Here is a 27,992-nt window from a genome sequence, read left to right as displayed (position 1 = left end):
AATGAATGGATGGACATGAACTCAACAAACAAACAAACAAACAAACAAACAAACAAACAAAAAGATCTAAATAATATTATTACTGACCTAGGGACCACTTATAAAGTACAATGATGCTTGATGTCTAAAGGGGTGCAAAATCCATGTCTAAGGCCCCACAGAATGGTACATGTCGCAAGTAAAGTAGAACCATGGCATTTGTCATGTTGGGGTACTAATCAAAAGTAGCGAAGACTCACGGTGTTCCACAGAAGATGGTACTACTCACAAGGATTTCACTTCGTACAGGGAACGCAGACCTATGGTGTTTTTCACACAATGGCGCCACTCAGAGCCAACGCAAACCGATACGGTTCCCAACCTAGGTGTACTAATCACGGGCACCGGTATTCCCGTGGTGTTCCTCACATAGTGGGTACTAATCACAGGCAACGCAGACCCACGGTGCCGCTCATATAGCGGTACAACTCACAGGCTACGCCCAGACCCGCGGTGTTGCTCACATGGGTACGACGCACGGGTACTGGAAACCCCCAGGCCAGCCTGTTTACTGCTACTAATCACAAACCTATTTCGTACAAATTTAGTGGTACTACTCGCTAGTACAGGCAACCCATTGTGTTCCCCACATGATGGTACGAGTCTAGAGTATTTTCATGGTTCTAATTCAATCATCCTTTGGTCGCCCCTTGTAGTCGCCTCTTACGACAGGCAGGGGATACCGTGGGTGTATTCTACATTTGAGTCCCCCACCTGAAGGGGGTAGTGTGTTTGGTCCGTGAGAGGTATTTTATTTCCCTCAAGTCCGCCGGCAAGCCGGTTAGGCCCCCCCCTATCCGCCACCTGGGACGCGCCACGTAGGAGTAACACCTCTCCCCCTGCTACGCCAGCGTAGTAGGTTCGTGGCCATCTCATTCTAGGCCGTCCCCTAGGCCTCTTTGCAGTCTCTGTATCCATTAATGTTCTCTTTGGTATTCTGTCTCCTTGCATTCTCATCGTGTGTCCAAACCACTTTAGCTTGCTACATCAATCTCTTCTAGAATTTTACACACTTCCACGCTTCTCCCTATTTCCTCATTTCATATTCTATCTCGTCTTGTTTCCCTGTATGCTGCTCAAGAACCTCATTTCAGCTGCTTGTATCTTGGTTCTGCTTAGTCAACGCCCAGGCTGCTGAAGCATAGGTCAGTATAGGTTTATAATGGGATGAGTATAAAACCTTCTTGCACTTCATTGGAACATCCTTGTTCCATACAATGTCTCTCACACACACTGGTAGAAACTTGCAGACTGCTGTATTCTTGAATCAACTTCTCCATCCAAATTTCCATCTTGTGACATAATGCTGCCCAAATATTTAAAGATTTTCACTACTTCATTAGATTCATTTCCTATTTTTATCATTCCGCTGGATTTCTGTTGCCTCTTGTCATGATCAAAGTCTTGCTTTTCACAGTACTGATCTTCATACCAAAATTTCTTACCTCTTCATTCCATAAATCAACATGTGTCCGTACTTCCTCTTCCATATCTCTCCAAACTACGATGTCATCAGCAAAGAGCATAGACTTTACTTGCTCACCTATCATCTTCTTGATATTATGTAGAATTCTATCCGTAATGATAATGAAGAGTAAGAGAGACAATACACTTCCCTGTCTTAAGCCTGTCTCAACTCGGAACCATTCAGTTTGACCCACTTTGGGTCTAACACAGCTTTCACAATCCATGTTCTATCAAAATGCTCACAAATTTGCCTTTCATGAGAATATGCAAGACCTTCATCTCTTTTTTTTTCCATATGGAAATTTGTGATTATTCCAGCATGTGTTCTCCTATTGCCAAGCATCTCCAGTGTTTAATTGAATTTATGTGTTCTTTTTATCTGATTTCAAGGCTTCTACTGATTACCCAAAGTATTGCCTATCGAATTCTTGACATATAATACAATGTACACCCCCCCCCCCCCCCCCCCGATTAGAGTATTTTGTATTCATCATTAATCTTACGTGTATTAAATATAAATTTATTATTATCTGTTTTATATGTGATTTCAATTCCTTCTTTTTTTAATGTTTTCTTTAAACCATGTGAGTGCCTATTATGGGATGTGAGCACAACCAAGCTATTTTCTTTCTGCTCCTTATTTACAGTAAATATGAGTTACTTAATTATGGTATTTTTTATTCTACTAAAGTTGTTCTTGGAATACCTACTATTTTCTGCAATTTCATATATTATCCTTATTTCCTTTTTAAAATCCTGCCTCTTTAAAGAGACCCTGAGTGTCCTGTTTATCAAACTATAAAAAGTCACCTCCTTATGTTGTTCTGGGTGGTTTGAATCACTTCAAATAATTGTGCTGGTTTGTGTTTTGTTTCTGAAAATCTGGTATTCAAAAGTCTTGTTGCTTCTTTTTATCTTCCAATATCTAAAAAGCTTAGTGAATTATTATTTTCTGATTCCAGTATAAATTTGATGTCTTCATATAAATCATTCACTACTCTAGTAAATTAAATTGATCTATTTACTACTCATCGACAATCACAGAAATGTCATCTACGTATCTCAACCATGCAACCAAACCTTTTATTTTATCAATTTTTGCTTGCTTCTCTGGGGTCCGTGTGAATGTTAGCTAAAATACCTGATGCAGGGGAACCCACCATTAATCCTTTGTCTTGTTTATATACTGTACCAGGAACGCAGAAGGTACCGTATTTACTCGTGTATTAGACCACCTTTTTTCCCACTATTACAGCCAAAAATAGTAAAGAGGGGTCCAATATGCGATAACCTCACAATTTTGTTCAGCGAACACATGACTTCCAGGCTATAAAGAGCTACAAAATGTACGTGTAAACATTCTGTACTATTATTTAACAAATTTAGAATGTATTTAAGTTATACTGGCTATTTTCGTTGGAAGGCAGTATTTCTAAACGTAAAAAGACAAACAATGGTAAACACGACTTTTACGCCTACGGTACATATAAAAGTCCGTTTTACTTACTCATATCACGTCATTCAATACATCTCATTAATTCCTCTGGTGCGGTTGACGTCAGGAAGGGCATACGGCCGTAAAACCTCTCTATGATGATTCGTCTCGCTTCATACTCGACCCCGTAGAAAAAAGGGATAAGGGTATCGTGTTATCATATAATTAAATATTGATACAAAAGATTTTAATGGCCAGTCATTTATCTCTGCCAGTTCAGCAGTAGGCCTACCACACAGTAAACCTGATCACTGCTTTCATTTGAATTATCGTCGTACGCCGCCAAGTTCCCTGCCCTGGTACCGGCGTGTTGGCAATTCAAGTGACGTCATCGTTACTGCCATCTCGTCAGTCGCGTCAGCCATGCTTCATTCTCTCTGAGCCATGCACTGCAATTGAGAGCATACCAGGTCCCGTCTTTTTGAACCTATTAAAAATAATTTCTGTCCCGACTATAGAGTCTAAACAGTGTGAATCCATTCCCAAATGGTTTCTGGAGATGGTTTCTATTATTCCCAATTGGTGTATATGTAGCAGAAGCCACTCCTTCCGAATAAAACCACGCTGTACAAGGCATGCCGGCATGCCAAACCATCAGCTGATAACTAGCGTATGTTTTGAGTTGTACTTCCGAATGTAATACATAGTAACTGGATACATTCTTTTGATAACTGCGGCTGTTGAAACACAGACCCCATTTTTAAGTAGCCTACATTTGATGCTTGTTCTCTACATTTATCACATCAGGATTTACGTAAACAGCTGTCCATTAGATAAGACAGACCACATTGTTTAGGTTAGGTATATTATCGCCCTGTTGGTGCCAAAAGTTCCTCGACGGGAAAAATAAAAATAAATAACAGGAAAATACACAGCATTTATGGATATCTACAGGTGTGGCGGTTATGCGTATTATTATCATAATGTTTAATTCCTTACGTTCGTTGTCTCTTTTTTTATTAAGGCATACCCTAGTATGTTCTGTTTGGCGTCTTCGAAAATTGTTCAAAGTATGTGGGCACATAAAATTATTGTTTGTTAGGTACGTTGGCGAGTAAAACAATCGTTGTAATTGGATAGCCTTTATCAAGTTTTAAACTTACTTCTCTCCAAATATATACCTATATTGGCCCGAGTTACGAGATATTAAACGACCACATTGTTAATGATCTCACTTGCTGTATAAAAATAGCAACAACTGCAAACATTTCTCAACTAAAGTAAACTTGTTTCCTCATCCCGAGGTGGTACAGCTCTTTTCAGACACACCTCCAGTGAAGGGGAGTTACATGTACCGCCTTTACCGCATATCAAGCTTCCCGCCATTCATAAATTTCTGGTAGTACGATGCCGGGAATCAAAGTCAGACTCCCGAGAACAACAACTAATTGTGCTAACCATTACGCTGGCAGAAAAAATACAGACATAAAGCATGACCGATGCATGCTTGCAATGTGCGGGTCTGACACCTATCTCGTGGAAACCTATTTGTGCGATGTCATCACAGCTGCAGTAAACCTACGCTACGGAGGCAGACATGTTATAACTACGAAACACAGATGTACTGCATGGATTCGACGCGTTTTCATTGTGTAGGTCGTACAGATGAAATTATTCACAAATTTGTGCGATGTCATCAGAGCTGCAATATGACTTGTACCCGCTTCGAAGCGGAATCTTTGTTCCTTTCTGATGAATTACGTTGGGGGGTCTTATATGAGTGATTTATTCTTTCATTCTATTTGTCTCGAAAAGCCAAGGGAGGGGGGGGGGGGTGTCTAATACACGACGGAGTCTAATACACTTGTAAATACAGTATTTCTTCAGTATTACGAGATATGAAAGTAATGCATTTCACATCCCCCCTATTGTCCAGACTTGGCTCCCTCAGACTAATATTTGTTCCCCAATTTGAAGAAATGGCTGGCGGGACAAAGATTTTATTCAAACAAGGTGGTGATTGCAAACACTAATGGATATTTTGCAGACTTTGACAAATCCTATCATTCGGAAGGGATCAACAAATTAGAACATTGTTGGACGAAGTGTATAAGCCTAAAAGGAGACTATGTCAAAAAACAAATAAGGCTTACCCCAAACATGTAAGTAGTTTTTAATTTTGCACAGACTTTTCAAACACCCCTCGTATTCCATGAGAAAGTGATCATGCTATTGGATGACATCAGAGAAGAAAACCATATAAAAGCATTCATTGTTGGGAGTTCTGACCCATAAGGCTCATGATGCAACGCTGCGATATTGCTCGAAGTGCTACTGAAAGCCTGCCAGAAACTCTGTTCAAGTGAACTCGCTATTCTGCGAGTACAGTGAAACTTGTAATTCCATGTGTAAATGAGAACACAGAATGTGTTTGAGTCCTTAAAATATTTGGATGGACAGTGAAACTTATAATTTTGTGTGTAAATGAGCACACAGAAAAATTTCCATTCTTTGAAATATCTTGGTGAACAGTGAAACTCAGAATCTCCGTGGTCAGATGTCTTGAATACGTTAAATCTTTCCAAGTGGAACATTTGGACTTCTCAATATTTCACGTTATTCAGTGAAGGTTAACCAAGCATATTACACTCTATATAAAAGGAACTGTAATTTAACTTTGTAAACTGCCAAATGTCTTAAAACATTTCAATTAGGTGGACAAAACTGTCCAGTTCGATCTGTGAACATCTCAAATAGCACAAGTGGTTCATAGACTGTCGACTTACGAACAACTAATATTATTATAACATATCTACAAACTTGTGTTATATTTCTGTGCTTAAAACAATCTCTGATACTATGAATAATCTCTTGCTTGTCTTGCAGTGGTTGTGCGACAGATAAACTATTTCATAGTTTCTTTATTTTGTGATAAATACAAGTTATTCAAGGACATTCAAACTTACTTATCTTCTTCTTAATGGTGGCAAGAAACCACTAAATTCATATCATTTAATTTCCAAATTTTTCCTAGAGTGAGTGTTTTAGTCGAACAACTAACCAATTCAACATTAAGTTATCATAGTCATGTTTGAAACATAGAAGCGAACGTGCTTAGCTTTTTTTTTCTTTCTTCTTCTTATTATTTTTTTTTTACAGTAAATGGCAGACTCTTGTGCTAAGTAAAATTACAAGTGAAGTGACCCAGCATTGAGATCATCCAGAGCTTCCAGGACAACGATGGATCGTGGTACTATGGTGGCGAGTGGTCATCGATGGATTGAGGTACTATGGCAATGGGCAGACTATGTGGGAAGACGCCTCGAGAACCAGCTCGGAAGATGACTATCAGAAACTACATAGAGGCGATACAAACTTATTTTGCCAACATTGAATGAATTCAAGTTTAGGAAAAGAATTTAAAATTATTGTAGATAGAACCTCTCCCTCTGTACCATGCCCTGTTTGAATTCGTATTCTTAACAAACTTTCAGATAGTATGGGCAATTTACTGGTAAAATATCTTATTATTGAAAGTGAGATAACTGTTGTCTAATACGAATGTTGATATTGTAATTAATTATTCTATTTCTATCTTGCTTAATTCACTGAACTTTGTTAATTTTTTCATATAATATCTATTGTCTTAAAAATCGGTATGTTGGAATACATGTCTTTGATGTCAAAGCTTAGAACTGTGCTATTGTCTTCTAAAATGATGCCCTTAATTTTGTTGCAGAAATCACTAGTGTTATTAATTATTGCTCTTGAAGTCAATTTTCTTTAAAAATATTTGTATGAACTTGGCAGTCTTGCACGCCCGGCTACACCTAAAATTTACTATCGGCCTAGTGGGTATGTTGTCCTCGTTTATTTTCCGCAACTATCTTAGTGTGGGTAAACCTGGGTTCATATTTATGAACTTTTCCAAAATCTGTACAGATATTCAAGAAGAGAATAAACAGCAACAGAGAAAATAAATGAAGTGTTAGAGGGCATTCGACCAGTGCAGGTTATTGTAAATAAAAAAATGTGTGTGAATAAATTAATTCCATCCCCTGGTCTAAGGAGTTTGGACAGCCAAAGTAGGGGACTGCCTGTAGGGGTGAAGTACAGTGGGGACTTCGAGGGCCCTGGGACCGCTACGGTAGCTGTGAAGGCCCTTCAGGAACTCTGAAAAGTGGTGGCAAAAGGGGCTCTGGTTAAGACGCAGCAGGTCGTTATGCTACTTAGGATCCAGAACGGGTAAAAAAAAAAAAAAAGAAAAAAAAAGTATATAGTAAATAAATAAATGCAATGTAAATATTAATCTTATGCCAGTTGTATAGTATCATTTGAAGTAATTCCACATACTGTATATCAGTTGACTATATTTGTAAGTAGTACAGGAGATATTATAAGTAGAATTTTGTAAACAATATAAATTTATTAAGAATGAGCTGTGTGTTTAATAGAAAACATTGTTAGCGTAAATTGTATAATATTGTATTATATGAAAAATTTTCTTCTCTTGTTAATTTAATATTTAGTGCTTGACAATAATGTATTTTAGTGTACCATTTGCCACCGAGGTAGACACCTCATTTGCAAATAAAGAGATTTTGATTTGATTTGATAATCTAATAAAAAATTGACTTCAGTTAACATTCTTTGTTAGGTTTTTGTATTACATTTGTGGGGTGTTTCATGACTCATACAGTATATATCTCTCATTTTTTAAAGAAACGTTTCTGTTTTCTCAATATCTCCTTGTTTATTAATTGTTACTGTTGAGTTTGCTTTGTCCATCTTAGATACTAGTATGTTGTAAGTTCTTTAGTGTTGTTATTCTTTGTAATAGCTTCCTTGACTTCATGTCCAAATATCTTGTAAAGTTTCTTAGCAACCTCATGTCTTACTGCTTCTTGCTCTTCTGCCCCTATTCAGGAAATGACCTGTTCCATTTCTGTTGCAAGTTTTACTATTTCACTCCTATTCTCATTATTAATTTTCAGCCAATTATGTTTAGGTCCCTTTTTTAATATCTCGAATTCTTGTTTGTTAAATGCAGCTTTAGTTACGTTATGAAACAGAGGAAAGGAAATAAGCTCCATTTTACTTGGCTCTTTATAACTAACCTTTCATTCTATCTTTTTTATGTTTCTCATTTACACCGAATTTAACTTTCCTGTGCAATGTGTCCTGCTTCTTCTTGAGAATAAAATACATTCAGCATTTATAGAGCACACACAGATAGCAAACCAACTTTTACGCTATGGATTAGAGGAGATATTCAACAGGAGGAACTGCAATTATGCAATTTGCAATAAGAGAGACATTAATTTAAATTGAGAGTAGATGATTTAAGACTTCTGTAGTTGTCTCATAAAAGTTTTTTAAAGTTGTAGTTAGTTTGACATTTGCTGTTATTCAGATTGAAAATGTTAGTACATAGAGATCTTAATGTTTTATTTGAATTGACACATGATAACTTTGTTCTTAGGTACAGGTTGTAAAAATTTATTCAAATGAAATGGAAATTGTACTTAATTTATTAGGCAAGAAAAGGTAGTGATGTTAGCAGATCCTGGAAAAGATTGGCAGATAAACAGCTGCTGGAGAAGAGAACAAGTAGGTTCTCGAAACATGCATGGAACTGACCTAAATGTATCAAAGCATTATGGTTAAAATAATAAATTCTAATGATGCCAGATATGCTTGAACATTGCTGAACAAATTTACAAACTTAAAAATTTAAATCGCCAAAATTTCTAAGGACTCTAATTTTCTTAAATACTGCTTAAAAAGTAAAGTTAGGCCAAAGCATTTAAAACCAATAGAGAAAAAGAGGTATTACACATAATCATAGAAAGATAACTTGGGCAAAACTAAAACAATTATGGATAAAAAGTGGAAGTACATTCCTACATATCAGAAATCTCTTTTAAATCAAAACTTGTATGACTCACAATTAAAAACAAAGGAACAGATTTCGAACTTGGCATGGGATCAAATGGAATATAGTACGGAATGCTTTATGTATTATATTTTCAAGAAGAAGCAGGACACATTGGACACGAAATTCGAATTCCTTATAAGAAACCAAATAGTAAGGAGCATATTTTCTTTCCTCTGGTTCAGAACATAACTAAAACTGAATTTAACGAAAAATAATTCGAGATGTTAAAATTGAGACCAAAGCTTAATTGGTTAAGAAGCCATAGTTTCCAGTGTCAGCCCAGTTAAATACAGTATAACTTAAAAGCTTTCCAGTCTGTCAAACACACAAGTTAAATATAATATTACACTATACCATACCTGTTTAAAAAAATGTTATTCCTTGTTTAATAATGTATTTTGTTTTCAGGTATGATATACAATGTAATATTATATTTAACTCGTGTGTTTGAGAGGCTGGAAGGCTTTTAAGTTACATTAAACATAATCGGCTGAAGATTAATAATAGTAAGAACAGGAGTAAAATAGTAAAACTGGTGCAGAAACAGAACAGGTCATTTCCAGAACAGAAGCAAAAGAGCAAGAGGCAGTAAGACGTGAGGTTTAGTAGTATTTGTTTAAGAAAGATTATTCCACTGAAAATCAACTTGTAGGATTCCAGCAAGATATAGCAGATATCCTGGATTCAGGAGGTCAATTGGATTGAATCGCGATTGACCTAACTAAGGCATTTGATAGGGTAGATCATGGGAGACTACTGGCAAAAATGAGTGCAACTGGACTTGACGAAAGAGTGACTGAATGGGTGGCTATGTTTCTAGAAAATAGAACTCAGAGAATTAGAGTAGGTGAAGCTTTATCTGTCCCTGTAATAATTAAGAGGGGAATTCCTCAAGGCAGTATTATTGGACCTTCATGTTTTCTTATATATATAAATGATATGTGTAAAGAAGTGGAATCAGAGATAAGGCTTTTTGCAAATGATGTTATTCTGTACAGAGTAATAAATAAGTTACAAGATTGTGAGCAACTGCAAAATGACCTTGATAATGTTGTGAGATGGACAGTAGGCAATGGTATGATTATAAACGAGGTTAAAAGTCAGGTTGTGAGTTTCACAAATAGGAAAAGTAATCTCAGTTTTAATTACTGCATTGATGGGGTGAAAGTTCCCTTTGGGGATCATTGTAAGTACCTAGGTCTTAATATAAGCAAAGATCTTGATTGGGGTAATCACATAATTATGATTGTAAATAAAGGGTACAGATCTCTGCACATGATTATGAGGGTATTTATGGGTTGTAGCAAGGATGTGAAGGAGAGGGCATATGTCTCTGGTAAGACCCAAACTAGAGTATGGTTCCAGTGTATAGAGCCCTCACCAGGATTACTTGATTCAAGAACTGGAAAAAATCCAAAGAAAAGCAGCTCGATTTGTTCTGGGTAATTTCCGACAAAAGAGTAACGTTAAAAAAAATGTTACAAAGTTTGGGCAGGGAAGACTTTGGAGAAAGGAGACGAGCTGCTCGATTAAGTGGTATGTGATAAAGATATTGATTCCCAAAGGGAACCTGGTATGTTACGAGCTGTCATTGGAGAGATGGCGTGGAATGACGTCAGTAGACGTATAAATTTCAGTGGTGTCTTTAAAAGTAGGAAAGATCACAATATGAAGGTAAAGTTGGAATTCAAGAGGACAGATCGGGGCAAATATTCCTTTATAGGATGGGGAGTTAGGGATTGGAATAACTTAACAAGGGAAATGTTCAATAATTTTCCAATTACTTTGTGATCATTTAAGAAAAGGCTAGGAAAACAACAGATAGGGAATCTGCCACCTATGCGACAGCTCTAAATGCAAATCAATAGTGATCGATTGATTGAGGTTTCTAAGAAACCTTCCAGGATAGCTGAACATGAAGACAAAGAATCAACTGAAAAGAGTAACAACATTAAAGAACTTACAGAAAATTGAACTTAATAACATAACAGTATCTAAAGTGGTCAAAGAAAATGCAATAGTAATAATTAATAAAGAAGATACTGAGAAAACAGAAAAGGTTCTAAAAAAAAAAAAAAAAAAAGAGAGATAAATTAGTCACGCAGGACCCCAAAAATGTAATAAAAAACTAGAAAATGAATGTTAAATGAAATAAGCTTTCTGGTTTCTGCTGTAATAGTTAATGTTAGGCTAAGGAGATAACAACAACATCCAGATGCAGGTTTGAAAGTTATCACATCACTGCCCGCCCCCCAGTTGCTTTATTAAGGCAGCATTTGCCTGGTGTGAAAGTAGGTAACCATATATTCTTACAAATATTATGCATGTGAAAGAGAATCTTTCTGAATTTAAAGAAATATCTACAGTTCACATGCACGATACAAGATACAAGAATAATCTGGATACTCCTCACTCCAGGCTTAGTAAAAGCACAAACAGCCACTGTCATCAACAGCTTAAGATGTACAATAAGCTTCCACTACCAATTTGAACATTAGACAATAGTGCATTTAACAGGGTACTGTCACAATTTTTAAGGAAAAATGCATTTTATAGTGTAGAAGAGTATCTAGAATGGGGCATTTCAAAAAATGACCTAAAATAGGTAGCTAAAATAATTTTTCTAATGACTCAGGCATTATGGCTGAGATATTTTGTATAGATTATTTTTATTAATACTGACAATACCTACTGACAATACCTAGTATAGATTTCCTGTACTTGATGGTGGAAGCAGTAAACTATCTAAACTAACCATCTTCAGGACTGCCGACAGTGGGGTTCGAACCCACTATCTTCCAAACACTGTATGTCACTGCTAGAGACCTCCTCTGTGACTTCATAAATACCCCCAGGCAACTGTTGTTTCACATTCACATGTGATATTGCGTAGTTGGTGGAGTGTGTGCATATGCGTGGTGTTCATTTGGTGATGTTTGCACAATCTTACAGAAAAGGCTATGGACTGATGAGGACTAACTCATCAAGAGTAATACAAGATATTATTGATTAGGCTGACCTTAATTAACAATTTATTTTGTAACATATCGTATCAGTCCCCTCAAAATACCCAAACACGTCTCCGACAGAGAAGCCCAATATGACAGACTACAGAAAACAAATGGGTGGTATGTATCATAGTGATCATTACAAAGCCTCTTACCACTTCTTGCATAGAACCGTAAGATGGTATAACAAAATTTTCTTCTGGTTCCACGAAACAAGCCCTGTGAACTCATATTTGTTGTATGTTACAGTCCAGGAAAACTATAGCTTGAAACCAATTATGCACATAAAGTTTAGGCAACAACATGTTGAGTTACTGGTCCTTGAAAGGGTAACTTCCAAGCAAAAAGATAATAATGTTATTGTTTTTGCATCCCACTAACCACTTTTATGGTTTTGGGTACACTGAGGTGCCAGAATTTTGTCTCTCAGGAGTTACTTTACATGCTAATGTATTTGTGCACCTTCAAATATCATCAGACTGAGCCAGGATCGAACCTGCCAAATTGGGCTCAGAAAGCCAGTGTCTTAACCATCTGAGCCACTCAGCCAAATAAAGCACAAAGAAGGGGTGATCCAAAAGCGGAAGGGGAAAGGGGACATATGCCTGAATGGACTATCTCACTTTGCAGCTAGGAGAGAAAAAGGTTCCACAGCTTGTCTCATGTGTAGAAACAAACAAAGAGGGCTTTGCAAGGAAACTATTTACTATTTCAAAACCTGCAGCCAGAAGCCATTTTTGCATCCCGACACATGCTCTGAAGTGTACCATACTTCACAACATGTGTAAGATGACATGAAAGTGTTGTGTGTTTAGTAGAAACATTGTAGAGTATAGTGACTTGTGCGGTTTATGCACTAAATATAAGGAGATACTGCAGCAAACTTCAACTTTACAACCAACAGATGCTTCTCAACCTTCCAGTATGAACAAGTAACAACATCTGTGTAATAATTACATTTATTGCATGAAAAATATAATCTACACATTTTAAAATTTTGAAAAAATATATTCCACTCAGGATCACAAAAATATCAGTTTGGGAAGGGTTAACTGGTATAAGCTGCAGAAAGCTTGTAGTTTAAATATAACCATGCTGTATGTCACTGAAAAGCAATTCCTAAGAAGGTTTGAACGATCATGTAAATTGATTTGCAGGGAGAAAATATTCAAATATATCTCCGAGCATAATTTACCTGAATATTTTCAGTAATGATATATACAATTCGTTCTTTTAAAATCTCCCATAAACTTAGAACAGTGCATGTGCACCCTGACACTGTAAATGGAATGTAATAGGGAATGGATTCCCTTCATTATCTCCAACATTATGACAATGCACGATCTCGAAAAGTGACTACATAAGATACACACACACAGTAAGAATTAAGTCCCACCAACTTCCACATAAAGAGTTACTTTACAAAAGTAAACCAAATTAAAAATTATGATAAAATGTGACAGAGTCAAATGAGTAACAAAAATATAAATATGCAAAATGTTATTTAAAGACATGATATAGCTGAATATAAAAGATATTCCCCACACATACCATCCTCGTCATCCTCCTCTTCTTCGTCCTCCACATTGTTCACTTCTTCATCGGGATCATCGGAAGCATTTGATCCTGATTCGGAATCACTACTCTGGACTTGATCAACATCCTGCAACAGGTAATAATAATAATAATAATAATAATAATAATAATAATAATAATAATAATAATAATAATACCCATGTGGGGATTTACCGGTTACCTCCATCGGGCGCGTCCCATTGGAATTGGGGAAGCTCGCTGGCTCTGCCGCCAGCAGAGTCAGAGGGTAGTAGGGAAATAAAATAAAATACCACCGTGAAAAAAAACTGGTCCCTTGCCAGGGTTACGGCGAAGACTGGTAAATGACCAGAAGCCAGAAAACATCTTGAGGCAACCTCTAGGGCTAACAACCCTAGTTGTAAAAGGATGGGTACCCGTCCAAAGCAAAGTCAAGTCAAAAAGCATGATGGCACAACATTTCAAGAAACATACCCCAGGGGGTAAATCTTCGGATAAATCCCTCGTCGTGAACGCCACGGCGCACGAGTCTCGTTCGGATTCTGGGGGAGACTCGACATCATGCCAGAGAAGAGTCGGAGCGTCTCGGTGTACCCCGAAGTGTCAAAAACTCAGGCCAAAATCTAAAACCTTTCTAGCAACTTTCAACATAAATTCACTTACACAAACTGGCAAGCTGGAAACCCTCACCAAAGCTCTTCACGAAAATCTGATATCCATAATGGCCCTACAGGAAACAAGGTACCCAGATGAAGAGATTTTTGAATCCGAAGGCTACCGATTTTTCAAGAGCAAAGCGCAAAGAGGAATCCTCAATGGAGCTATGATGCTTGGAACCGCGTTTGCTGTTAGAACCAAGATCCTTAAATCGGTAGCAAATTTCGAACCTGTGAATGACAGATTGTCTATACTCACAATTAAATGCGCGAACAAAACCTACGCCCTAGTTAACGCACATGCTCCTACAAACGATAAGAACAAGTCTGATCTAGATGAAGTTGATTATTTCTGGGACCTACTGGATGAAAAATTAAACAAAATTCCCAAACACCATGTCAAGCTTCTTTTGGGCGACTTCAATGCCCAACTAGGTCGTGAACAGAAGTACAAGAAAGTTATAGGAAATTACCCTGCTCACAAAAGAACCAATCCCAACGGCAAAAGACTGGTGTCCATTTGCGAAAATCACAACCGGCAGGTCATGTCGACCCACTTCCGCCATCTACCCAGAAAGCAAATGACTTGGCGTTCTCCCGTCCAAGCTCTCGGAGAGTTCCAAATTGATCATGTTGCAATCTCCAGGAGAAACAGCCCTGAGATTATGAATGTCAAGGTAAAGAAAGGCATCAATGTGGCCTCAGATCATTATATGTCTCTTATCAAATTCAAACCAATTCCCGCAAACAACACAAGGAAGACAACCAAACAGATCACACGCTTCGACAATGATAAACTTTGGCAAAGGGTCGAGGAGTTCCAGGAGAAGGCTAGACCAAATGACTGTGACTTTAACAACACCAAAAGTCTCCTTGTTGAGGCCGCCAAAGACGTTGCAGAAATAAAGATAAGCAAAAAGCATGCCTGGTGGAATGGTACCTGCGAATCAGTCCTCCAAGAAAGACTCAATGCGTGGAAACAGTACCACTCTACGAAATCAGTAAATGATTGGGAAACCTACAAAACCCAACGTGCCCAAGCGGCTAGGGTGTTCAGAACTGAGAAACGTAAATACGAAGAAAATATCTCACTGAAAAGATAGAACAAAACTTTAGGAAGAATGAAAGCAGAGAGTACTACAGAGCCTTCAAACGCAAACTCACTGGCTATAAACCACAATCTCTATGCTTTGAGCGAAAGGACGGCTCACTGGCGACGTCAAAAGAAGAAAATTGCAGCATTCTGGCAGACTACTTCAAGAATTTACTTAATTGCACTAAACCGCAAAGCCCCATTGAAACCAAGGAACCTTTACTCAGGTACCCAGATTCTAGACCACCCGACAGAGATGAAATAATATGTCATAGAAAGAAAGAGATCCACCTTATCAATACTAAATTTAATAATGTTTTTTAAAACAGGACCGGTTTCGACTTATCACAAGTCATCCTCAGCTGTCATTTACATACACATTAGAATACATGTTTTAACAGTTGTATCTTACAAATAAACATGTCATGTTTGATAGACATTAGGTCTAGAAGTGAAATTCTGCTTCTTACATCTAAGTTTAGAGGATCAAGAATATTAAAAAGATATCTATCTTTAACACATTAAAAGAATTATAACACATGATAAAATTTGTTGTTTACACCTGACCTTGAATATAGCATTAACGTTCAAGTTTTACTAGTAATAGTTCTTTAGAAGGACTTTCATTTTGCGTTGTTTTTAGTCCAAGTTTTACTAGTAATAGTTCTTTAGAAGGACTTTCATTTTGCGTTGTTTTTAGTCGACTAAATATGCTTAAATGTAGCCGCATGTGCTTATACAGTATACTTTTTATTAGGCTTAGACTTTGTCAAAATGAGTAATGTGAATTCGAAGTTGAAATTACAATAACAAAGTGAAATGCGTTTGAAATAATAGTACACTAGGTAATTATAACCTCTGTTGAATGACTCCTGCAATTATATGCTATTTAAAAAATACATTTCATGCAAAGAAGACATTAGCACACTTCAATATATAAAAGTTGAAAGGTAAAAGACAATCATATACGTTTTGCAAAATTCATATGAAGTATTGTTTTTTCTTCATGCGTATGTGTCAATTTCAAATGGGTAGTATACTTTATATAAACTTTGTCAAATTAAATAATGTGAATCTGAATTTGAGATTGCGTTGAGAAATGAAATGCCAGGTAATTAAAACCTGTATTGAATGACCTCTTCGAATATATACTGTGTAAAATACATTAAATGCAACATAAGACAATGGTACATTTCAATATGCAAGTTAAAAGGTAAGAGGCAGTCCTGCAAATTTGTAAATCTTCATATGAAGTAGTGTTCTTCACGTGTACATGCCAAGTTCAAATGGGGCACTATTGGCCACTATTTGCTAAAGTCCAATCACTATAAACTTATATTGTCTTGTTAAATATACAGATTGAAGATGAATATATCGTGAACTTGTGGTATTAGTGTCTGTTGTCGTGAGTGGAATGGAGGGGTGGGGAAGGGGAGTTGCTAACTGTGTAGAGGTGGAGTTAGTCGTGTCTTTCTCCTGCGCTGTGGATTGCGCGTGGTGTTGTTTATTGACTGTTCTCAGATAATAGTTTTTTATAAAAGGGATGATTTTATTAAATAAAATATTGGTTTTATCTGTTATTTCATTAATATTATAATTAGGGTTGGCATATTGGTCTACTGTTATATATAGTTCTTGAGTAATATTGAGTAAGGGTCCTTTGGGGTTTGTGCTTAATATTATCATATCATTATCTATATTAGTAAAGTTATGTTTGTAATCAACCATGTGTTGTCCTATTGCCGAAAAATGGTTGTGTTTTATGGCATTGACGTGTTCGTTGTATCTGATAGTAAAGTTTCTGCCTGTACGTCCTATGTAGCTTGTTAGGCAGTTATTGCAGCGGATACGGTAAACTCCAGAACGAAGATATTTGTTGTTATTGTTGATAGTTTTTGTGTTATGTATGATGATGTTGCTGTTATGTGTAGTCCTGTAGGCTATTTCAAGGTTATGTTTTTTGAAAATGTTGGTTAACGAGTATATGTGCGTGTTATTAAATGTAAAGGTTACGTAGTTTTTCTTAGGTTTGTCCATTTTTTATAATTTAGTCTTGGGTTTTGATTTGAATTTATGAATGATTGAATTGACTGTATCTTTCTTGTATCCATTTTTTCTTGCTATTTCTTGGATTAAATGTATCTCTTCATTAAAATCTGTTTTTGAAAGCGGTATGTAATATGCTGCTTTTTTATGGGAGCTAGGATGAATGGAATCTGTTGCTATTGTATTTATTGTATGGGTGGGCTTGCGATAAATTTTGAAAGATAAATGATTGTCTTGTCTAGTAATGGTCAAATCGAGATAGTTCAGTTTGCAGTTGTTTTCTGATTCTTTTGTAAACTGTATATGTGGGTCTATGGTGTTTAATTTGTCTAACAAAGTGTTGTCATTAGTTAGTCTATTATCGATGATGGCAAATACGTCATCAACAAAACGGCACCAAAAGAATATTCCGTTTATTGTAATGATTGAGTTGTATTCGAGGTGGTCTAAATATATTTCAGCAATTATACCGGAGGCGGGAGAACCCATTGGTAAGCCTAGTTGTTGATAAATTGTGTCATGGAACTTAAAAAAGTTGTTACTGACGGCAAATTCTAAAATTATTATGAATTCCTCGATTTCTAAATTACTTCGTTTACTGTAAGTTTTGAGGTTGGATGAGATTATATCTATGGTTTTTTTAGTGGGGATATTGGGGTACATATTGGTAATGTCATATGACGCTAAGGAATGGTATCGTTCTAGTTGTAGCTCTTTAGTTTTGTTGCAGAAGTCTACTGAATTGCGTATAGTTTTATTGGCTTGAAATGAATAATGTTTTTTGAGGAATTTTTGGATGAATTGCGATAATTTATATGTAGGACTTGCTCTGTAATTTACTATGGGTCTCATGGGTATGTTGTCCTTATGTATTTTTGGAAGAGCTTTTGAATTCGGTAGTTGGGGGTTCATGACTATGAGATTTTGTGCTTCAGTTTCGGTAAGTAGTAGGTGCGTGTTTTTAAGTAGAGTCTTGAGATTTCTTTGTATTATATTTGTAGGGTCCTTGCGTATGATCCGAAAGGTGTCGTTATTGAAAACTTCTTTTGTTTTTTGAATGTATACATTTTTGTCAATGACTACTGTGGTGTTGCCTTTTGGTGCCGTTTTGTTGATGACGTATTTGCCATCATCGATAATAGACTAACTAATGACAACACTTTGTTAGACAAATTAAACACCATAGACCCACATATACAGTTTACAAAAGAATCAGAAAACAACTGCAAACTGAACTATCTCGATTTGACCATTACTAGACAAGACAATCACTTATCTTTCAAAATTTATCGCAAGCCCACCCATACAATAAATACAATAGCAACAGATTCCATTCATCCTAGCTCCCATAAAAAAGCAGCATATTACATACAGCTTTCAAAAACAGATTTTAATGAAGAGATACATTTAATCCAAGAAATAGCAAGAAAAAATGGATACAAAAAAGATACAGTCAATTCAATCATTCATAAATTCAAATCAAAACCCAAAACTAAATTATAAAAAATGGACAAACCTAAGAAAAACTACGTAACCTTTACATTTAATAACACGCACATATACTCGTTAACCAACATTTTCAAAAAACATAACCTTGAAATAGCCTACAGGACTACACATAACAGCAACATCATCATACATAACACAAAAACTATCAACAATAACAACAAATATCTTCGTTCTGGAGTTTACCGTATCCGCTGCAATAACTGCCTAACAAGCTACATAGGACGTACAGGCAGAAACTTTACTATCAGATACAACGAACACGTCAATGCCATAAAACACAACCATTTTTCGGCAATAGGACAACACATGGTTGATTACAAACATAACTTTACTAATATAGATAATGATATGATAATATTAAGCACAAACCCCAAAGGACCCTTACTCAATATTACTCAAGAACTATATATAACAGTAGACCAATATGCCAACCCTAATTATAATATTAATGAAATAACAGATAAAACCAATATTTTATTTAATAAAATCATCCCTTTTATAAAAAACTATTATCTGAGAACAGTCAATAAACAACACCATGCGCAATCCACAGCGCAGGAGAAAGACACGACTAACTCCACCTCTACACAGTTAGCAACTCCCCTTCCCCACCCCTCCATTCCCCTCACGACAACAGACACTAATACCACAAGTTCACGATATCGTACACGCCGAGCTACTAAGCGATACACTTCCCAATCATCTCACGACAGTAAGTAATATCTACAAACAAACAAACAAAAAAAAAAAAAAAAAACACACACACACACACACACACCCACACCCACCTACAACAAGAGCTTTCATAACCCCAGCAGCACATTCATCTTCAATCTGTATATTTAACAAAACAATATAAGTTTATAGTGATTGGACTTTAGCAAATAGTGGCCAATAGTGCCCCATTTGAACTTGGCATGTACACGTGAAGAACACTACTTCATATGAAGATTTACAAATTTGCAGGACTGCCTCTTACCTTTTAACTTGCATATTGAAATGTACCATTGTCTTATGTTGCATTTAATGTATTTTACACAGTATATATTCGAAGAGGTCATTCAATACAGGTTTTAATTACCTGGCATTTCATTTCTCAACGCAATCTCAAATTCAGATTCACATTATTTAATTTGACAAAGTTTATATAAAGTATACTACCCATTTGAAATTGACACATACGCATGAAGAAAGAACAATACTTCATATGAATTTCACAAAACGTATATGATTGTCTTTTACCTTTCAACTTTTATATATTGAAGTGTGCTAATGTCTTCTTTGCATGAAATGTATTTTTTGAATAGCATATAATTGCAGGAGTCATTCAACAGAGGTTACAATTACCTAGCTTACTATTATTTCAAACGCATTTCACTTTGTTATTGTAATTTCAACTTCGAATTCACATTACTCATTTTGACAAAGTCTAAGCCTAATAAAAAGTATACTGTATAAGCACATGCGGCTACATTTAAGCATATTTAGTCGACTAAAAACAACGCAAAATGAAAGTCCTTCTAAAGAACTATTACTAGTAAAACTTGAAAGTTAATGCTATATTCAAGGTCAGGTGTAAACAACAAATTTTATCATGTGTTATAATTCTTTTAATGTGTTAAAGACAGATATCTTTTTAATATTCTTGATCCTCTAAACTTAGATGTAAGAAGCAGAATTTCACTTCTAGACATACTACTTAATGTCTATCAAACATGACATGTTTATTTGTAGGATACAACTGTTAAAACATGTATTCTAATGTGTATGTAAATGACAGCTGAGGATGACTTGTTATACGTCGAAACCGGTCCTGTTTTAAAAAACATTATTAAATTTAGTATTGATAAGGTGGATCTCTTTCTTTCTATGACATACTATAGATATCAATACGGAACCTCATGATATTTATTAATCAAGAGATGAAATAAAGCGCCACATTGCCCGTCTCAAAAATAACAAAGCGTCGGGGGAAGACTCAGTAGTAGCAGAACTATGGAAATATGCTCCAGAGGAATCACTTAATATCTTGCAAAAGCAAATAGAAGAAATTTGGAACAAGGAGACCCTACCCGAAAATTGGAAAATAGCTTTGATTCATCCATTACACAAAAAAGGCAGCATGAAGAACATCAACAACTACAGAGGAATATCTTTGCTACCCGCGACTTACAAAATTCTATCATTTGCCGTCCTGGAGCGTTTGGAAGCACAAGTCGAACATCAAATAGGTGAATACCAAGGAGGGCTCAGAAAAGGTCGCTCAACAGCTGAACAGATACAAAATCTCAAAACGATCATCAGATATTGTACACTAAGGTCCAGGCAGTATGTGTCTGTCTTTGTGGACTTTAAGAAAGCGTATGACTCCATTGACCGGGAAGTCCTGCTAAACATCTTAAATGAATTTGGAGTTGAATTGAAACTGCTGGCATTAAATAGAGCCACCCTGACCGATACAAAATCCAAGGTGAAATTCCACGGATGTCTCTCGCATTCCTTTGACATCAAAACAGGAGTCCGACAAGGTGATGGGCTACCCCGATACTTTTCAACTGTGTTCTTGAAAAGATCATCAGAACCTGGCGGGTGAGATTACAGGAAACCAACTACAGTCCATTGAGAATAGGAACCAAATCTAAGGGGATCGCAACAGACTGCTTAGCATTTGCTGATGATATTGCTGTTCTCTAAAGAACATAGAAACCGCTAGAGCTCAAGTTGAAATTTTAAAGGAAATTGCCGAACAAACTGGTTTGCAGATATCGTTTGAGAAAACAGAAGTAATGACTAACATCAAAGAGGCTCCACCAAAACTCCATACAAAATACGGGGACATCACCCGAGTAGACAAATTCAAATACCTGGGTGAGATCATCATGAAAAATGGACTGGACAAAGAAGCACTTCAGGAGCGAGTACGCAAACTGGAAATAGCCTACCAAACATCCCGCACAATCTACAACAAAAAATGCCTTTCCCAAAACACCAAGATACGTCACTATGAAACAGTTCTGAAGCCAGTAGTTCTATATGCAGCTGAAACCCTGTCTCTAAATGCCAACAAAGGACTCCTTGAAGAACTGGAGAAAAGAGAACGCAAAATTGTGAGAGGAATCTTGGGATCAAAATACAGAAATGGAGTCCATCAAGAGAGATCCAACAAGGAGGTCTACAGCAAAATAGAGAAAATTACCGACACAATCAGAAAAAGACGGGCACGATTTTACGGTCATCTGAAAAGAATGGACGGAAGAAAGTTAACTAAAGAAATATTTCACTTTTTTGATTCAAACCCCAAAATCACAATTCCCTGGTTTAGAAATACCAAAGAAGACCTTCAAATGCTACATATCTCAGCTGAAGATGCCCTTAACAGAGATCTCTTCCGCAAGAAAATATTGACGAACGGGCTAAACCGAGACGAGCAACCGAAGAGAAGACACGGTGCCCCTTGGACAGAGGAGCGTAAGCAGGCCCACTCACAAAGAATGAGGGAAATTTGGGTTCTAAAGAAGGCCAAGTTCAGAGTCAAATGCAACAAGACTTAACGTGGTCCTTGATGGCCCCAGCGAATTATATATATAATAATAATGTTGGTATGTTGTTACAACTACTGATATTTATTACCCTTTCATTACTTAATTCAACAAACCTACCCATCAATTAGCAAACTCATTACTATAACTGTGACAGGTGTAGCTGGTAAAAGTTATATTCCAGAATGTAAAAAAAAAAAACTGTCCCACAGGAGTTCTCCTAGACATCTGTCATGAACTGGCACCGTATATGCCATCATAATGACAAAAAAAATGTATTGCTCCAACCATCTTTACTGTTTCAATTCTGTATCAGACTTGCTTTGCAAACACTACAGGAGGCATTTTACAAATTGATAAATACCTTCCAATGATCCTAGTTCCTTTCTATAACTTCTCTAACTATGAAAATGGCATTTCTTGTTACTGGCATTCTTTCTATGATTTTGGTAACCTTCGATAAAACGACAATTTCCCTATAATTATTAAATATTTTCGTTACCATATGATAAGTGGCTGACAAACATTTTCACTAGTTGCTTGTTTAGAACATATTTCTAAAAAGCACTCTTCACTCACAAGAAAGAAAACAGTTCCGTTACCTATTAGAAACATAAGCAGGACATCATTTGATTGAGATAAATGAGTAAGATATAATGTAACGCTGTGTGTTCAACAACCATTTAACTACTATCAGCCAGCTACCGGCAATGTGGAAAGTCCTCTCTGATGCCAAGGAATTGCACCAAGATTCGATCTTGCAACCTAGTACACAGGAAGCAACTTGGGAGTGAATCAGGACCAGAAACTTACAGATACGCTATAAATGAACTAAAATTGTTGAAATTTATAACTCTTTCAGTTATATGGATTCAGGGCTTGGAAAAAATTTAAAATGCAGCATCAATGAACAACCTAAACCAGGGGTGATGCAACATACGATACACTGTGAGCAACTTATGCTCAGAGTTTCAAACGCGTCATCTCACCTACTCATAATCCTACACCCTCTCCGCTAAATGATACAAGAGATCGTTAATACTGTGCTTTTCGAATAATTTATCTAGTCAGCTCTGCAGCCTAGGGGTAGTATGCTTGCCTCTTAGCCTGAGGTTCCATTCCCGGCCAGGTCTCGGATTTTTACCTAGATCCAAGGGCTGGTTAGGGATTGGGAATATTTGACGAGCTATATGAAGGTGAGATAGTGGTCCCCCTCTAGAAAGCCAAGAATAACAGCCAAAAGGATTTGTAGTGCTGACCACACGTCAATTGTAATCTGCAGGCCCTTAGCCTGAACAGTGTCTTTGTAGGAAAAGTTCCATCAGGGTTTCAGCATTGCAGGTTAAGAAAAATACAAAAAATCTGTAGGATTAAAACTGAATAGCTTGCAAGAAGAGAATTATAATTTTATGTTCAAAACAAAACCTATGCAAACTCAGAAAAGCATTTAGTGGATCATACCAATCATGGTTATAAAGTAGGTATAAAGTAACAGAATCAATTTCACGAGTATATCCAGCCGGTATTATTACCAATAAGGCCTAACACATAAATTGAACAAAATTGAACACAGGAAGGGCAATTCTTTATTTAAACAAAGACGATCTATACATTTCTCCCTCTCTGGTAAAACTACACTATAGTCAGCTCAGCTGTTGCCACCTTTTCCTTACCATTAGGCAATTAAGGAGGTCACAGTCTAGCCTAAGAAAGCAGTGGAAGCAGGCGTGCTGAGTGCCGAGTAATGATTGGAGTAGAGCAATATCAGGTCGTGACTGGAAGATGGCAGTGGAGATTGAAAAAAAAGAGTGTAAGGAAGACCTGGGAAATATGAGAGAGGTGGTTTTGATGGCAGCTGTGATAACTGTGCTACTAGTTATTGGGGGCGTGGAATTGAACCCTGGCCAGATTACAAGTGGCAATATGAGTTGGGATGACATCGAAGTTATTAAGAAGGTGGTGAAGGAGGTAGTGAAGAAAGCCTGCCCATTCGAACAGATCAAGGAGATGATACAGGGCCAATCTAGGGAGTTTGACGATATGAGGAGAAGGATTCAAGAAAAAATGGGAGAATCAATGGCCAAGTCAGGAAGCAATGAGGAAGAAATTGTGATACTGAGAGAAGGTAAACAATTTGAAAAAAGAGGTGGCAAAACTGAAGAAAAAAGAAACAGTCAGCAGTCAGGAACATATGTGGAAATGTATATTTATATATGGTGTGGAAGAAGGAGGGAAAGAAACCAAAGTGGACATAATATATAAGGTGGTGGAAGTTATTCAGAACAAAATGACGATTAACTTCTGTGAAATGGACATCGATGATGCAGAAAGGGTAGGCAAAGCGAGAGGGCACAGCCAATTAACGTGAAGCTGTTATCTACTTTCATGGCTGATATTGTTGTGAGAAACTTCGGAAATTTTCAAGGTGAGAAAATATGGGTTAAAAGAGACTTGGAAAGCAAAGGTAGTAAGTTCTTGAAAATTTTCAGGAGGCATTTAATGAAAGCCAGGCACCAAGGACTGAGGGCACACATCAGGGGCCAACAGCTGGTTGTATCCAATGGCAGATGGGTGAGATCGTGGCATGTGACGAAGCTGCAACAAATGGATGAGAAACTCAAAGAGGAAGAAACCATGATGACAACGCAAGACGACAGGCAGGTCACAGAGCGAGCAAAGGGACGAGCGCTTGGCAAGGGCCAGTGTCCAGTGTAGTTCACCAACAGAAATGAGGATTCAGCAGGAGTTGGTGGAGGGAGAACCTCAAGAATTGGCAAGTCCAGCCTTCAGTGGACATGTGCATAGCAAAGATAAAGGTTCGCGGGATTAAATAAAAGGAAGAGAAGCCTTGAACAAAAGGAGAAGTCTGAGTTTAAGGGATCTGTGGGGAAAGAAAACTGAAGGTGCTGAGGACAAGGGGGGCAAAGAGCACCCCAAAATGTCCAAAAAAAAAAAAGAGAGGGAATGGAACAAGGAGAGAGGGCCATAATAACGGAAGTAAAAAATAAGAGAGGAAATGGAGATGTAACGGAGGGTAAGTTATAACTAGATTGGAACATAGGGTTTGTAAATATTGAAGGATTTTTAAATAAGTTAGGCAATGAGGAGGTTATAAAAGTAGTGGAAAGCTTTTACATTGTGGCACTTAGAGATGTGGCTAGAAATAGGGAAGGAGATAATGTAGACAGGGTTTGTGGTAAGGTAAAAATCCAAGAGAAAAGAGCGCAACAAAGAATGCTGGGGGGGGGGGGGGGGGAATAGTGGTTTTAATAAAGAAATAGATTATTGAGCTAATGGAGGACATCGAGAATGAGATGGAAGAGGTGGTCTGGGTCAGGTTCAATATGGGGAGGGAGAAAGGGAAAGAAAAGAAGGTATGTTTGTTTTTTTGTACTGTCACCCCAAGAGCTCCCCCTAAGTCATGAAATTTTTTATGAGGATTTATTATTGGAAACAAGTATTATAGGCAGGAAATTTGATGAAGATGGAATGTTGCTATTTGGTGACTGGAATGCTAGGATAGGTGAGCTGTGCCCACCATTCAACAAAGAGGACTAGATGATAACGAGGGGAGGAAGACGTAGTGAAGACAAAGAGAGAAATGGTTATGGTTTTTAAACTCTTGGAATTATGTGCTGCAGGCAAATTTTGTATTCTGAATGGCTGGTGGGAAGGGGATAGGGAAGGGAAGTTGACATATATCACAGCACAGGGCGGAAAAGTCATTGATTTAGTAATTAGCTCCGAAGATATGTTAGGGAGAATGAGGAGGATTGAAATAGGAGACTGGGTGGAATCTCACCACACACCAGTCTGGGTGATGATAGAAAGAAACGAGGGAGAGGTAAAAGTTGGAAAGAAAAAGGAGTGTTGAGAAGGGTAGAAGTTACATTAAATATAAATGGTCAGAGAATGTAAAACAGGAGTTAGATGCCTTACAGAAAATTAACTGCAATAATAATAATAATAATAATAATAATAATAATAATTTCGTGCAGCTATTTCTAGCTGGGTGCAGCCCTTGTAAGGCAGACCCTCCGATAAGGGTGGGCGGCATCTGCCATGTGTACGTAACTGCGAGTTATTGTGGTGGAGGATAGTGTTGTGTGCGAGTTGCAGGGATGTTGGGGACAGCACAAACACCCATTCCCCGAGCCAATGGAATTAACCATTTAAGGTTAAAATCTCCGACCCGGCCGGGTATCGAACTCGGGACCCTCTGGATCAAAGGCCAGCGCGCTAACCATTTAACCCTGGAGCCGGACAACTGCAATTAATTAGGTGTGGATGGGAGGAAGCACTGAGGGGAGACAATATTGACAGAGTGTTAGAATTAACTGAATACCCAATTAAAAGGGTAGCATAGATTGACAGAGGTATGAGAAGGAAGACGAGAGGGGAAGAAGGATGATACAACAAGTAGTGCGAGGAATTAAGGAAAATGGTCATGAAGTCACTAAAAGAATATAGAAAAAACATAGGGAGTCCAGAAAGAGAAGTTTTCTGTAAGCTAAGAAAAGAATATGAACTTAAGATTGCTGAGAGGAGAAAGAGAGAGAGGAAGAAATTTTGGATGAGGGAACAGAGTCAATACAAACATTTCTTAACATAAAATTGGGAAACATACACTTGTACAGTTACAGATAGTCATGCGCAGGGAGTATATAGAAGTGGAATGTATAATGAGGGTAATTAACTATTGGATGTGTTTAAGGAGAGGAGAGGGGAGAATAGTGCTGCAAGCAGCTTACCAGCAACAACTGAAAAGCATATATGCTAGGAGCTGGCCGTCGAAGATTGAAATGTCTGTGGAAAGGGTGGGTATGGGTTACATATGGCAGGAGGTCTGGAGCAGTAGGGGCAGTAAAGTCAGAGATCATTCATAATGAGGATTATGGGGACGGGGGGGACTGGGGGGGTATGTGTGTGGAGGGGGAAGGAGAGAGAGAGAGAGATATCCCTTAGTTTATTTAACAAAGTAATTCAAGTTTCAAGGATAAATATTAGTAATTTGGATAGAAAGTTGAGAAGAGGTTTTTTGTGGTGGTTTTTGGGCTTGAATAAAAGTAAGGGATGGATAAAAAAAAAGAAAGATAATTCATAGTGTATATTATGTGGAAAAGTGAACGATGAACTGCACTGGGTAGGCTAATGTAAAGAAACAGAAAATGCGAGAATGAAGCTTCTGAGTGTGTCAGCAGGAGTTATTAAAACAGTATGCTGAGCAAAAAATTATTGAGTGGGTGATTAAAGAATGGAATAGAGGAAACTCTTAAATCTGTATTTAGCACCTTGAGTGCCACGTGAGACCAACGTTGACTCACAGAGCTTAATGCCATTCGGGCCGCGTGAGTCCGCTGTGGATTCACGCGCACTCTCAAAGTCTCAGGCCCCGTGGTGCCATACTGTCATCACACTTGACATGTAAACGTATGTTAAATGAAAATAGGTGGCCAGTACGTCACTGTAATATATCACCAACAATAAATAAATTATGACATTATTTATTGTTTTCTGATCGTGGCATGTGTACAAATAACAATATATTGTACTGTATAGTGTACTCATTGTTCATTATATCATATCAGGGTCTAGGTCTATAGACAAATTGAAAACATAGGACAAAAGAATTACATGAACTTTCTAGAAAAAATATTTGTAACTTTGTCTCATTCGCAATCACATCACAAAATTGGTACACTTTTTGC

General features: G+C 37.3%; 1 protein-coding gene across 1 annotated transcript in view; it reads right to left on the bottom strand.

Annotated features, from left to right (window-relative positions):
- The window catches only part of HUWE1 (HECT, UBA and WWE domain containing E3 ubiquitin protein ligase 1), a 1,366,532-nt gene that overhangs the window by 460,622 nt on the left and 877,918 nt on the right, over positions 1-27,992 (bottom strand). The window contains exon 37 of the mRNA XM_068226019.1: positions 13,439-13,550. Coding sequence (XP_068082120.1) covers positions 13,439-13,550 — 112 coding nt within the window. The remainder of the gene's footprint in view (positions 1-13,438; positions 13,551-27,992) is intronic.

The sequence above is a fragment of the Anabrus simplex genome, chromosome 2 (genome assembly GCF_040414725.1).
Source record: "Anabrus simplex isolate iqAnaSimp1 chromosome 2, ASM4041472v1, whole genome shotgun sequence".
Lineage (NCBI taxonomy): Eukaryota > Metazoa > Arthropoda > Insecta > Orthoptera > Tettigoniidae > Anabrus > Anabrus simplex.
Note: the sequence above shows the minus strand (reverse complement) of the source record. Positions and strands in the feature narration are given on the sequence as shown.